This window comes from Aptenodytes forsteri, unplaced genomic scaffold (genome assembly GCF_000699145.1).
Source record: "Aptenodytes forsteri isolate BGI_AS27 unplaced genomic scaffold, ASM69914v1 Scaffold199, whole genome shotgun sequence".
Lineage (NCBI taxonomy): Eukaryota > Metazoa > Chordata > Aves > Sphenisciformes > Spheniscidae > Aptenodytes > Aptenodytes forsteri.
In genome coordinates this window covers 36525-51900 of record NW_008795921.1, presented here as the reverse complement: position 1 = coordinate 51900, position 15376 = coordinate 36525, and the positions used below count along the sequence as shown (strand labels likewise).

Here is a 15376-nt window from a genome sequence, read left to right as displayed (position 1 = left end):
GAAATGCATTAAACGTATCTAATAAAGATACAACACGTACAGAAAAGCAAAAACACTCACATTATGTTTCTCAGAGACTTATTAGCCTTTTATGCTCTTAGGTGACAGGCATAAATCAGATTCTAAAGGGCAAGTCTCAAAATACTTGTGAAGTAAACACCGCTTTTGTTTCTGTCAGACATGAAGATTCCTACTGTCTTAAACTTTGGAAATGTCTCCTACATTTTGGAAGGTCAAAAGATGTGCCACAGAAAATTTTTGATAACATTTCCAAAATATAGAAGTAGTAGAGTCACCATTTTTAAGACCAGAAACATCACCGTGTCTGATGTCCTGCAAAGCACATAGCAAGAAACACATTCACCCAGTAATTTCAGCAATAAGATCATTCTCTGTAATCGACCCAGAACTTTCTATTCTTTCCTGTCCCATTCACTCCTCAACTTTGGTGCGATAAGTATCTTGAGCATCAGACACTGAAGTATTTCAGTAATAGCAAAAGCAACAGATGTACAAACCAGTGACTTTTTTCTAATTCTACAAATACAAAGTTGTCTTGGAAATGATGACCTAAATTTGTCACTTCACTTGTTTTACATAAAGATAGCAGCAAAAAGACTAAGAGATAACAGAGGCCAGTAATTGTCCATTCCTAATTTACATTAAAATATTTAGACATGGTGCTACACACTTCATAACTTCACTTTAAAAAATTAGATAAAGAAATTTTTGCATACGTCTATACATCTGTACAGTTTGGAGAGACACACTAGAGTCCTTCTGACAGTAGGATACCACATTCCATGCAGATCTGCTGGTGAAATCGTGGTCTGGTGCCTGGGATTAAGGGATTCTGCTGAACCTGTTTAAAAGTAAAATACACACATGAAAAACTTGCCCATCTGTCCTTTCAACTGAAGGAGACTGCAATATCGACTGCACTTTATACTGACTCCACAGTAATAAGATATATTTTATTACACCTGAACAGGTTAGGGTTTTTTTTAATTCCTCTGAGCAGGTCAGTACTAGATTTCTGATGTGTATAGAGCACATGGCTGTGAAAGACATGAATTCTCTTTCAGAGATGGCCCAGCTCGACCTTTTTTAATGAGTTAGTTTTACAGGCATGTCTCCAATGACACCCCCCCCACTTAGCTGAACAGCTGAAATGATCAAAGAATTACTGAAAAAAAAGGCACAGGAGAAAAAAGAAAAAAAAAATAATGGTTAGTGATCATGGAACTACAGGAGATGCTCAGAAAAAAAGGAAAAAAAAACAACATTCCATCAGTTTTACTTCTTCATGCTTTACTTTCTCCTGGGGATAATCCTACATGGATTAAACAGTTGCAGAAAGTGTAGGGTTTAAACATCATGTTAATAACCGCAAAAATAATGACAAAAACAATTTTGTCATGAGGGGGTTGTAAACATAAAAACGTGTTCCTCCTAGGTAACCTTCGTAATAATTCTGTATGCTCAAAATGGATTTTCACAACACCTGATAGACAGAAGTCTTGTATTATTTTCATTTTGTCCTTAAATCCTGGGAAACAGCTGAGTCAGTATCATCAGAACTCTGATTCCAATTAGCAACCATTCAAAAAAGTAACATTTTTAAAGTTTTACCTAATTATGGAATAAGCACTTGTGACGTGTTTGTGTGATCAGTGCAGGAATTGCCTAAAATAATTCAGCAATATCTTTCTACCTTTTGCAACAATAGATTTATTCTCACAGTAATTAGAAGACCTGTAAGACCTTAGTTGTCACTTTGAGGTTCCTAGGCTATTTATTAGTCAGTTCAGCTACTCCTGCGGGCACTGAAATGGAGAAAGGCACCTTTGAAGGGCAAACAATCCCAATTATCTCAGACACTTCTCTTCAAATTACACCATATAGGTTCCTTCTGCCTCCTGAGTGCAGGTGGGATTTACAGGACTTGTGAATGCCACACAACTGGCTTGAAGCAAGATGAACTCCACTCTCAATGGGATTTGTGGAGTCCAGCTAAAAACAGCCAGAAAGACCTTTGCAGGCCTTGCAAGCCAAAAGCAAGAAACTACCAGGTAATCAAAAGGAATATGAGAAACAACTGACAAAGAACTGAGAAAGGTGCTGCTGGGAAAAATAACACTGTGCCATTCTGATCAATAATAAAATAAAGGGAGAAATTCTTCATGGATCTTAGACAAAAACTTAAAGGGTTGTAATACTCAAATGACTGGCATCAAGAGAGCCACATTTCATGGAATTTGCTTCCAATTCACTGCAATTTACAGGCACATGGCTCACATATTTAAAGAGTCAAAGACTATATTCTGAATTATTGTAAACAGCTAAAATTACTAACTGGTTTCAGTAAGTAGAAACACATTCAAAGGAAGAAGTTGCCTTCCCAGGTAAAGGCATACACAAAGACACTCCCAGATGCTCAAAGCATTCATTTAAGAGACATGCCTGACACACCAAATGACCGTTCTCATCTCAGCACAGCTAACAAACAGTAGCATCCTTAAATACACATCTTGATGGTAAGGGCTACTTTGCAGTAAAGAATACAGAAGCTCAGTTTTATACAAAGTACAATAGATGCTCTCAGCTACAAAAGTAGTTGCTTCACAGAATGGATTGCACTGGAAGCACAAAGAAATGCCACCAAAAGAACAAGATTAAGTTGTTTCTCATTAAAAAAAAAAGTTATAAGAACCTCAAATGACTGGCATCAAGAGAGCCACATTTCATGGAATTTGCTTCCAATTCACTGCAATTTACAGGCACATGGCTCACATATTTAAAGAGTCAAAGACTATATTCTGAATTATTGTAAACAGCTAAAATTACTAACTGGTTTCAGTAAGTAGAAACACATTCAAAGGAAGAAGTTGCCTTCCCAGGTAAAGGCATACACAAAGACACTCCCAGATGCTCAAAGCATTCATTTAAGAGACATGCCTGACACACCAAATGACCGTTCTCATCTCAGCACAGCTAACAAACAGTAGCATCCTTAAGTACACATCTTGATGGTAAGGGCTACTTTGCAGTAAAGAATACAGAAGCTCAGTTTTATACAAAGTACAATAGATGCTCTCAGCTACAAAAGTAGTTGCTTCACAGAATGGATTGCACTGGAAGCACAAAGAAATGCCACCAAAAGAACAAGATTAAAAGTTGTTTCTCATAAAAAAAAAAGTTATAAGAACCCTGAGACAAAGTTCACCTCTCAAAATCTCTTATTAATTTCTCTAGGAAAACAACCCTTTAAGACACATGCAAGTTTCTCACTCATGGTTCAAGTTAATGCTCACTCTCCGTGAGCTTTATGCATTAATTTGACAACATGAGATATATTTCATACCAGATTTAACTAAGCTGCAGGACTCGGGATCTTCTAGCCGGACATCTGAAAACGAAGCTTCAGATGGCAGCTTCTTCTGTTCCTCTTTTAAAGTCTGTGCAATTTGCTGCAGAAGAAAATATACCACAAAAAATTAGGTTTTTTTCCTCCTTTATTTAAGCAGCATTATGCTGCTTTGATTACAATAGAGAAAAGCATACTAAGTTGCAAAAGGAGTCAGCTACACTAAGCTCCCCAGTGTTTCAAAGACATTGAAAGGAATAAAGACAGATGTTTCCAAAACAGTAGCAGAAACATCAATTTAAGATTCACAAGTATTACACAGATCTGTGTAAAGCACTGTTCTTTCCATTTTGCCTGTTTTTACTGATCTCTACATAATAATCAGTGAAGCCACCTAGAAAGAAAAGCTCAAAATAGGGGAACCCAATTCAACATTCACTTGGATTTCATACAGATAATTTCTGTGATGGCTTTATTCCTATAAATGATATGTGCAGATGGCCCCAAAGTACGCTTTAGTTTGTTCACTGCAGGAGTTCAACAAAAAGCTTTCCCCTAACGTTACTCAAGACTTCCACACTTCAACCTTTTTCATTACTTGGTCTGCTTCAAAGCAACGAAAGGCAGCAAGAATGGGCAAAAAAATGCATTAATATTTGAGCAGAACATCACAAGAAATATTTCTGCCCTGTGCTTTTAACATTTTAATAATTCATTTACTCAGACAGGTCTCTCTAAATAGCAAGGTTTTGAGGTTTAAAAGCAATCAAGTAGCAAAATTAATCTCAAACCAGGCAAAAACTGGAGTCTTACAAGGACATACAAAGAGCAGCGTAATTTCTCAACTTAGTATGAACTGTAAAACTCACTTTCGTCTTCTTCCTAACTGAACAGCCATAGGACCCTAGTTAGAAAATAAGGCCTTGTGTAGACTAAGTATCTGCATTGCTTGCCTATAGAAGTTATAGCTAACATTAATTCTCACAATCATTTTTTTTAATCCAGTTCTATCCACACAATTTTAGCAAAAAACCCCAAACCAAACAAACAAACCTGCACTCCTAACAGTTATACTGGTAAAACTTCTGATCACTAGTTGTTCTGAAGGGAGTGATCCCATTTAGCTACATTTCGTGTGGTGGGCTTCTCAATTACTATTTTTGCTTTTTTGTCAAAAGCTTCTTAGTCCTTAAACTTTCAGTATAAAGGGCAAGTATTCTACAAACTCACTAGCTTCAGGATTTGTAAATGCTTTCCTAAAAACCTATGAATGTCCCTTATAATCACCAAAGCATAAGCTGTGACATAATAAAAGCTTTAGACATGCATAAAGACAGGATTACAGCAAGGTGAGTTCAGTACTAAGAAGTTTCTCACAGTGTTTGTCTGTTTACAGGCAAGAACTGGACACAATAAGGTACAGTTATACAATGTTAATTTCTTCCAGCCCACAGCAAAATGTATATATAGCTATAAAGCTTCTGTGTTTTATATAAGTAATGCTCTGATTCTGAAGTCAAACAACAGCTTCTCTACCAAATGGTCAGCTGCAAGTAAGTCCCACAATTTTCTAAGCACCACCAGCTATTCTGGTAGATAGATGGAAAGCAGAATACAGCAATAAAATCTGGATCTTGCCAGTCCATGTTGGAATTGCTGTTCTTAGTCAACTCAATCCTTTGACAGCTTGGGCTTCTCATTATAAAGTGAATGGCAACAGTTTTTTGGGGAGGATCTTTATCATGCATAATCCCTTCCATGGAACGCTACCTTTCAGTTGCATATCAAATGCAGTTTGCTCTAGTCAAAAACCAATTTGAAGTCTTTCATCGGCAACTTTTTTATTTCTGTGAGTAGTTTCATTCTGAAATCTTTCATCAATATAGTATTAAACTTTTAAAGTAAGTAGAATTAGTTTGATTCCTTTCATCAACAGGAACATTTGACTCAAAGGGCTTGGAATGACTACAAAAATGGCTAATGCTGGTAAGAACTTGAAAAAGAAACCATTGCTGACATGTTAAATTATCTAAAGGTACAAGCAAGTCTCCCCTCACACTGTCTGAGCATAGCATACACACATGCGTACCAAACACTAGTTGACCAGTAATTCTGAAAACAAACTTGCAGCTAACTGTGCCTGTCTAAAGCTTCTCTTCAACTCTAGCTCAACTAGAAAATACACTGGATAATACCTACTACTTAAGAAAGTAAATAAAAATTTACTGTTATGAGAGAAAATTTAGAAGCTTCAAGTCTAGCTAAAACTGTTAACTATGAGAACTATCGCCAGTTTTACTGCGTTTGCCATGAAGTGTTCTCTGACATCTAGTTTAGGGTCATAATTTAATCAGCAGGTGCCAATTTGATAGTGCCAGTAATACTAAATACACCTAAGAACTGGAAAACCCCATCTGCAAAGCACTATACTGCACAATTGTATATACTGCATATAAAAAGAAAACCAATCAAGGACAATAAAAAAGCTGATGCTATACCTCCATCATTTCCAACTTGTCAGGATATGCAAGATCGCCCGGAGCAGGCTTGTAGCCTGTGATATCTGTCTGAATGTAAATATGCGTCCTGTAGACAAGACGCTCTTGTACATCTTCTAACATCTGCTTGACACCAGCTGCAAACGCACCCAGTTGTTCAGCTGACAAAGGTAAAAAAAGGCACAAATTTGTTAATTTAATTACAAAACAGGCTTATAGACACAAAAGTTTGAAGTATCGCTTATAGAACCATCACAAAACTGGCTTGCTGCAGATGAAGTCAGACTATTTTTGGAACAGTGGCATGCAGACAAATTTGTGACAAACAAGGAATTACTGAACTCCATATTGCAGTTGCTTCAGCTCCCCAAGTTTTCATTAGATTGTGAAAATGCGATCTCACACTGATAACATCAGACACCATGTCAGAATTAAGCATTCTAATTCTCTGAGACTTGGTTATGTCAAGTGGCATTTCTGCCTGGATACCAAACCAGTGTGCTTTGGTTCTATCATAGCCAATGCCTGCGGTGTGACTGTCAGGAGTTGACAAGCTAACTCATCTGCCTACCTACCAGAACAGGTGATCCAAAGCAGCTCACATCCAGCTTAAGAACTATTGTATCAGCCTGAGTTTAAGTAGTAGAAAGTCACTTCTTAAGATCAACCGAAAGATTATGTCACCAATTTTTTTCCTCATTCCCAACAGTGTTATGATTCTACTTCCAGGAAAACGAGCAATTCTTCATGATATTGGCACAGCTTCAGAGACAAAGAGCTACGCTCTGTTACATACCAGCTACCAAGTATGGTTTCTGTTTATCGCTTGGTGCAAGGTTAAGACTGTGAAATGATTCCATTATGCATTGGTCGTACCAAGGAAATGATACACCAGACTTTTTTCTGATGGTCAGCTCACTTCCATGAGATCATGAGCTCTGAACACTTCCAAAGCTCCAGAATCTCTACCAGCTATGAATCTCCTCTGCTAAAGTTACAATTTGTAGTCTGGGAAACACTATGTCAAGGAGAATGAAAAAATCAGGTTTGCATTCCTTTGTTTTATCATCACGTATGCAGAAAGCTCTACACAGATGATGCATTAGCAGGGCCAAGCGATGCAATTCATTCGAGAAGTTCATTTAAATTAACCCTGGTGCACATATACGCACTGGGTGGATGCTTGCTTGCATTTGTACAATCTAGAGAAAATAGGACTCTATAACACCAGTATATTAATTTAAATGAAGTATACACAGACCCATAAATACAGACATTTATTATAAGTGAAAAAACATTATTTATTTAAAATAACCTTCCCTCATCTTTGACATGTTTAAGACCCATTAGAAAGAAAAAAAATCTAGGGATTTTTTTGCCTATGCAATTTAATAATTTTATCAGTTAAGAAGACAGTTAAAAACAACCAGGTTCCATCTATGAGTTACCATTGTTCTGTACATGATCTTCAAGCATCTCATTTTTGAGAATTCCGCAGAGTTCAGAAAGTGTCTCTAAGTGAATGACATGGATGATCATTGGCCTCAGGACATCATACAATGAAAGACACAACTTCTCCAACAGTTCACTATGAAGAAAAAAAATAAAACAAAGCAAAACACTTTCAGGATCCCGCAATACCAAACTAAAACTGGATTTTTAAAAACATGGATTATTTTATGGCAAAGATTTTTAAAAGAAGGGTGAGAAAACAATGCAACACAGTGTCATAGAAGACTTAAGAAAGGACTGTTTAAAACACAAACCCCTGATTTCCTACAAAGTCTTTTAAGAGATGTAGGATACCAACTGCTTAAAATGGTGGTACAGTTTTGAATTCATTTTAAAATTAAAAAAAATAAAATAAAAAACCACAAGAAAACCAACCAACAACTCAACCTGTCACAAAGGGAAGATACTGCAAACTGGTTTACCTGGCTTCTGTATAAAGAAATGCTCCTGCTGAGCTCAGAATCATACCCCCAAGTTTCTCTTTGAGAAAAGGCATCTGATTCCAAGTCCTCAATAGTTTGTTAGAACCAGGAGCACATGAAGAGGGACACAGGAGGAGAAGCTTTGTAACCTTTTCTGTAATAACTTCCAACATTGCAAGGCACGCTTTCCAAGCTAACTGAAGTTACAATACCAATGCAATATGAAACACCAAAAATCCCACTTTGATTTATTTTTTTCCTTCCTGTTCAAAGTGATGCGTATCTTGGTTAAAACACCAGTAGCATTCATTCTAGGCATTTTTGCCATTCTCAATGCTCCCTTCACTAATCACAGATTAGTTAATAATGCTGTTGCCAGTAGCTGAAAATTCAGGTAATTCCCCAGTTAGACTTGGAAATATAAACACTAAGAATATTTAGGTATTTACAGCATGGTACAGTTGCTGAGTTTATTGCACTATTTTTTTTTTTTCCTAATTCACAAAGAATGTCTGACAATAGGACAAGGACACTTCAGCTCCTTTCAGAGTGTGGACAAAAATGCTCACAAAAGAATGCCCACAGAAGAAACATTTTGAACGTCTCTTCTGTTGTATTCTATAGCTTTACAAGCAACTTGATAAAACAGTAACTCTCCACATTAAAAGCAGAAACAAAGGAGGAAGTTTCAACAGCCTTATTATTAAATACAACAGTCAACCTCAGATCTCTACTCTTGGCTAGATATTTGGTAAACTCTTTTATCTGTACATAGAGACCTAGCTCTCATGTCTTCAGAGCACCTCAGCACTTCAGAAAAAAAAATGAGCTATTTATTATGGCTAGATATTTGGTAAACTCTTTTATCTGTACATAGAGACCTAGCTCTCATGTCTTCAGAGCACCTCAGCACTTCAGAAAAAAAAATGAGGCTATTTATTATGCAGCTAAGAAAAACCTAATAGAGTAGTTACTATTTGAAACATTTTCTTCAAAATATTTTGTTTAGATGTAAGCAAAAAAGGGAAGCAAGTTCTTATGAAAGGAGGTAACTACTTTCCACCAAGATTCAAAAATAATCAGAAGTCTATTCTCATTCTTGGTGTAAAGAACAATAGTGACAAAACTTCGGTCTGAACAACATTTTACACTCATTTAAATCAGGGATGTTTACTTCAGGATTTGGACTGAGATAGCTAAATTGGTTCTTAAGCCAATTTAGTTAGGTCACCTCAAATCCTGAGCATGTCCCACACAAGACCTCAATTTCTCAGAAAAGAGAAAGACTGCTACTACTCTGGCACTATGGCTTATTTCTAGCGAGGCTTTATGCGTTTATGGTTTTCCTTTAGTTTTAGAGGACAGGGAGGGTGGTGGACAGTATTTTTTCCAGGTTACACCTCTTCAACTCAAGCTGCACTTGATTTTAAGATAATACAACGCTCAAAACCAGTGTGTCTGTTATATTAATAGGAATATACTTTATTTATGAACTTCCTAGCAAGGGAACACGACTTGCCCAAATTTCAAGATTAAGTATCATTATTAAAACATACCAGCCAATTGGAGAAGGGGCATAATCTACTCAATTGCTCTAGTATTACGGGTCTGTTGTAAAAAACTTACAATACTTTTATAATGCAATTACCACGTGAAGACAACCACCTGTCCCTCTTCTAGATCTAGGCAGAGCAGATACAGACACTGTCCCTGTCAGGTGTTCACTACCCTGCCTTCCGTTCAGCCCACATACAGGCACACGCAAACGTCCCTTGACAGCAAGGGCAGCTCACCAACTCCAAATCCTTGACGAAAAATGCCCGGAGTTCATCAGCTTAATTTTACACTGAAGTACATGAAAAGCACTTCTGCCATCGACTGTGCAAACCATTGGCATAGAGGCAGTACAAAAACAGCAGAGAGCTGTAGCACTGTAAACTTCTGTAGCTATTTCCAAAGCAACTGTGTGTCTTTATCTCCTTCAGACCATCTACAGAGCATTTACATCACTCAGATTATTTATGGAGAATGTAAGCTATCAGCTTCGATTGAAGAAAAAAGAAAACAAAAGAACATCAAATTCTGATGCATAAAGTGATTAAGGTTTTTTTTCTGGCTGGTTCTTACCAAACCACTTCAATACAACCCTATTTGCTATATAATATTGTCTGCCATATCACAGCATAATAAATAAAACATGCAGTAAAACAAAACCAGCATGTACCACCTACTCCAGTTTTGGTGTTGGTTTTGTGAAGAACTCATTGTAAAGCTGGTGTTCATCCTGGCATACATGGACCATAAAGGCACAACCACTTCGTACCTGTATTCACAGAAATACAAATACTTGATTATTAAATTATTTTCCTTGCATCAGTACCACAGGAGGTATTACAGATATTATTATTATATCATATTATTATATCATTATATTAGATATTGTATTATTATCATTATTACCACAGCTATGATTAAAGAGAAGCTTTGTGAAATTCAAAATTATTGAGATCAACTATAAAACTAAGGACTGAAAAGATATTACTAGCCAAATAAAAGCTCATTGTGCAGCTTCTGTCCCTTTTTGTTTCTGATGAAATTTAAGTAACCACATTTTATGCTTTTGCAAATATCCCTCTGCGAGGTTTGTAGCAGAGCAGAGTTTTTACAGAATAATCTTCCACAAAACATGCATTACTTGAAAATATTAGTAAAATTTTAATGATTCAAACCCACAAACAAAAGTGACAATTCTACATGTAAATGATTGAATTAAGTAAGTACATTTTGCTTGGGGGAGGGGGGATTAAAACATAATGAGAACCCCACAACACATGACTACTTTACCTACCAGAGCACAATGATCTCTGTTGTTCTGACTGGTTAATTCTGTAACAGTGCTAGCGATACTTGGACCAAGCAAAAGCTCCCTCTGGTCGAGGTAACATTGATGGATTTCATTGAGAACTTGTTGATACCTAGGCCAAGAAATTAAAACAGTAACTGCATCCTGAAGCTCATTTTCTGGTAAACATAAAATTCATTCCCATACCCTCTTTTAGGGCTACATAATTTCAATTTTTAAAACTATCTTTTAAATGAATAATGTGTTAAACAGTACTTAAAAGTGAAAATTTTCAAAACTTAAAATTGTTGAAAATAAATTATGTAGACATACTCACTCTGGCATTTTTTCAGATCTTTGCTCTACTTGTTCAATAAGAGTCTACTCAATAAAAAGAAAAAAGTATTATCAGTAAATGATTTTTTTCTAATAATTGGAAAATAGTCTGCAGAATTTTTCCATGGACACAATATGCAATCTTTGGACATTCACACTTGCACAATACGCAATCCTTGCATTCACACTACTAAAATTCAAACCCCTTTTTCATAGCTTCCTTTTTAACAGCTAGTTACCAGCCTACTTACTCTGACTTTGGGAGCAGCTGCTCTGAATTTTACGTAAAACAGTGTGAAGGCATTGTCAGAATTTGGCACAGCTGAAGGATCCTGAAAGAAGAGATGAGTAATTAGTTAAAAAGGAAAATACTATATTTGGCTTCTAGCATTTAATGGCTGAGATAATGAGGCTCTAAAACAGGGTATTGGTTCTTTATGCTTACACTGCCAGTGGAAAAGCTCTTTGACACTTTCCACCTAGAAAGGCGTGCTTGTTTCAGAACTCAGATAAAGCCAGATGGAAGAACAAAACCCAAAATAAAAGTTTCAACCAACAGTCTCTACAGCAAGTAACATTTTCAGTAATTACAGCATTCTCCATTAGAGACAACAATTTTCTCTGGACCTGCCACAGTAGTACTGATTGTTGCTCCTTAATCTGTAGTACCAAAATGGAACAAAATTTCCCTTTTACATGCCAGTCCCAGGGCAGAGAAGCTAAGTTTCAGCTCGCATTCAAACTTCAACTGTGATGTCAAGTTTCGAGGCAGTTCCCCCTGCGGCTCCCCAGCTTAGCTGGGCAGACAGCTTGAACTTAGACAAATTCTAGCACTAACGAAGCAGAGCAGAGACCCACTTTAGCCACCAGGCTTTCTTCCCCTTATCCCTACTGATGACAGAGAGAAGCGGATGGCCTGCCCTTGAAACATGATGGGGACAGGAAAACTCTTCTACCTTCCCCACCTCCTACTTTCATCCCTGTGAGCAACCTGATCATCCTACAAACACAGATCAAAATCCCCAAACACTCATATGTGAGGAGTAACAAAGACCATCCAGATCTCATCAGTCCCTTTCCAGTCCTGACAAGACCTCCTGTTGTGTTGCAATAGGAAATCTAAATGCTTGATCACAACTAAAGACCACTGGTCCAGTACTGCACTTCTAGCAAAAGCAGGCATTAGATGTTTCAGAGAAATACGCAAAACATCCACAAAACCCCCACGTAGATGGGAAGAAGGAGGTCATCTGACTCCTAAAACAGGTCTCCTTCCTGACTTAAAACTGCTAAGCAGCAATTCAAATCCAGAAATAAAGTCTCACTTCTTTCTGTAGACATGCTTATTATCAGAGATGTTCAATTCTGCTTGAATTCAGCTCAGTCATGGCAATCCATTGGCATCAAACCAAGCTATGATACTTTCTAAAAAATAAAAGCTAGTTTTGTACCAAACATGAAAAATGTTCAATGCCACTTAACCCAGATCTTCACTCCAGGAGTATCCTTTAGCAAGTTTCCATTAACACTGTCTAAAATCCCCTTCTTTTAGGTCTGTCAGTTCTCAATCCTAGCATATTTCAATTTCACTGGTTATCCCTCATGACAAGTTTGCCTGTAATAGGACCGAGCACAAGGCATACAACAATTAATTGGAGAAAGAAAGAAAGTGGGTAGAAAGAGACATTCCCCTCTCCATTCTCCTCTGCCAAAATATTGCAGCATGAGACTATTAACATTTTAATGAGACCAAAAAACCTCCCTACTCACCTTTATGCCTAAATCCCACTGGACCGAGTGGGAGTAAAGCACCTAACTCTTCCCTGTGACCCTCTAACATCACTGTCAGCATTTTAAAACTAATCAAAAGATACTGCCAAAACTAGTAGGAACCTGTCACAATTATTCTCTGCAGCTACACAAAGCACTGCAGACTTATCAAAAACAAATATTTAGATGTCCAAGAGCACCCAAAAATACTTACTGGAATAGAATACTGAAAGAGTCATGTCATGAACTCAGAGCTGTTGTGCTTTAAAAGTTTTCACCCAGCTCCTGTATACTTTCTTCAAGTATTCCCTGCAACCTGTCTCTCCGTCTCTAACAATCTATCTGCAAAACAGACCCCCACAGTACCTGTATCTTGTGCACTCTCCCCATTTGGCAACACAGATAGCAGCATGCACTGCAGCCGATTCAGAGCTACAGCGCACAAACCGGTTCAGGAAAGCATGCTGTCTGGGCAGCTGCTTGCTGCCTCTCTAACACACTCGTTTATCCATCCCTGGCCTTCACTGAGGTTACTGTTCACCCACCTCAATTCACCTACTTCACCTTCTTCAATTTCCAGGATTTTTTAATTATTACTAATTTTAAATCTTTCGGATCACTAGGTCTCTGTCAGATTCGGCTGAAACTTGGCCAGTCTACACAAACACAGTAGTATAGGACTGACCTATTTTCACAAAAAAACGCTGACACCTCCCACCCTCAAAAAAATAAAAAACAGAAAAAACTGTATAGTGTTACAATAGACATTTCAGTACAGCTCGAGTTACCACTTACTGATTCACCTTACCCTTTTCATTAACTGGCTTGTGAGGTTCTGTAGTGTATTCACAGTGTATGTCTTGATAAGGTGCATAGCTTTAGAAAGGCATTGTTTAAACTTAATCAAATATACAGGATAGTCTTTAAAATTTGGCTGAAAGAAATAAAAAATCCTTTAAATATGTGAACAATAAGAAAGTCGAAAATTTATCAAAACTTAAAATATTCTTTTTACTAGCTAGAAATGCTAGTTTGTACAAACTAAAAGCAGTATTTTATAAAAATTAAGCAGAATATTAAGTATATTCAGTAAAAATTTCTGAAGTTTATAAACAGTCATCTTTGCTTTCTTACTGAATTTGGCAGAGAAAGCATTTTATAGGAGAAAAAAAAACCCCACCACAAAAATAGTATGAATAAATAGTTTTGAAACTATTAAGATTTAACTAAAACCAATAGAGAATTACTTACATGCGATGAAATATATGCAATACAATCATCAAGCTTAGCCAGCATGGGAATGAATCCTTCACTGTTCACGGACAGCGTAGGGGAATTCAATTTCTTTGGAAAACAAGACAAAGCATCATTGTAAGGAACCCAAGTAACTTAGTGTTGGCAACAAAGTTCAAAAGATGGATACACTTTCATTTTCTAAGACTATTAACAGTGAAATAATACTTACTGTGTTGATGTTTTCCAGCTCATTGAAATAAGAAAGTTTCTGCTGTATGTTTTCAGCCAGGTCAACAAGTTCTGACTATTAAAAACAATAAATAAAAGAAAATCAGCAACCTAGCAAGTAGTTCAAATACGTATTTTTTTATATATATATAAAAAAAAATTACTCAGCCTCCCTTTCAGCTCTCCGCACACACAAGTGTTAACTAGCTCTAGATAACTTGCAACTAAGTAAGTACAACAAAAGAAGCAGAATACAGCAGTGCTCTCTTGCTCTCTCTTCCCAGAGAAAGACACACTACTCTCAATAGTGTATGTAAAAACATATATTCTACAGGTTTGTCAGCATTCCACAGATACTACTGCATACAAACAGCAATGCGCTGTCATCAGTATTACAGAGAACTGTAGAAATCCTGTATTTCAGGATTGGAGCCTTTAAAAGTTCTCCCTTGTCCAGCCATGCTAAAAAGACATGTACATTACATCACTGTGCAACTGGAGCACTTCATGAGGAGAAAGAAAGTATCTGGGAAAGAAGCTCGTAACTTTAAAAAAAAGTTTTCTTCTTGCAATAACCAGCCCAAAATACTTCTGTAAGTGATATGAATTATTAATCTCAATAAAGTTTGCACTTGTCAGTTACAAAAGCTCCCCTCAGCTAGCTATCCTTCTTGATTAAAGTGTGTATCAACACATACCGAACATTTTACTGCACAGAGCCTGACACCCTAGCTGCAGGTGAAACACACCAAAAACGAGGTCCAAAGCAAATGGAGGAATTGTCATCACAGCTCACAAGTTTTCCTAGCCCGATGCCTGGTTTCGGCAGGGATAGAGTTAATTTCCTTTCTAGTAGCTGGTACAGGGCTGTGTTTTGGATTTAGGATGAGAACAAAGTTGATAACACACCGATGTTTTATTTGTTGCTAGGTAATGCTTACACTAGCCAAGGACTTTTTAGTTTTCCATGCTCTACCGACTGAGAAGGCTGGAGGTGCACAAGAAGCTGGGAGGGGGCACAGCCAGGACAGCTGACCCAAACTGGCCAAAGGGACATTCCATACCATGTGACGTCATGCTCAGTACATAAACTGGGGAAAGCTGGCCGGGGGGGGCCGCTGCTCGGGGACTGGCTGGGCATCGGTCAGTGGGTGGTGAGCAATTG

The 15376-nt window shown here is 37.3% G+C and overlaps 1 protein-coding gene across 1 annotated transcript in view; it reads right to left on the bottom strand.

The window, feature by feature from the left end:
* Positions 1 to 15376, bottom strand: part of COG3 (component of oligomeric golgi complex 3) — a 38845-nt gene that overhangs the window by 13385 nt on the left and 10084 nt on the right. The window contains exons 5-15 of the mRNA XM_009284907.1: positions 14213 to 14287; positions 13999 to 14091; positions 13556 to 13681; positions 11229 to 11309; positions 10979 to 11022; positions 10648 to 10774; positions 10031 to 10122; positions 7314 to 7453; positions 5866 to 6026; positions 3365 to 3470; positions 738 to 862 (exon numbers count right to left, since the gene is read on the bottom strand). Coding sequence (XP_009283182.1) covers positions 738 to 862; positions 3365 to 3470; positions 5866 to 6026; positions 7314 to 7453; positions 10031 to 10122; positions 10648 to 10774; positions 10979 to 11022; positions 11229 to 11309; positions 13556 to 13681; positions 13999 to 14091; positions 14213 to 14287 — 1170 coding nt within the window. The remainder of the gene's footprint in view (positions 1 to 737; positions 863 to 3364; positions 3471 to 5865; positions 6027 to 7313; positions 7454 to 10030; positions 10123 to 10647; positions 10775 to 10978; positions 11023 to 11228; positions 11310 to 13555; positions 13682 to 13998; positions 14092 to 14212; positions 14288 to 15376) is intronic.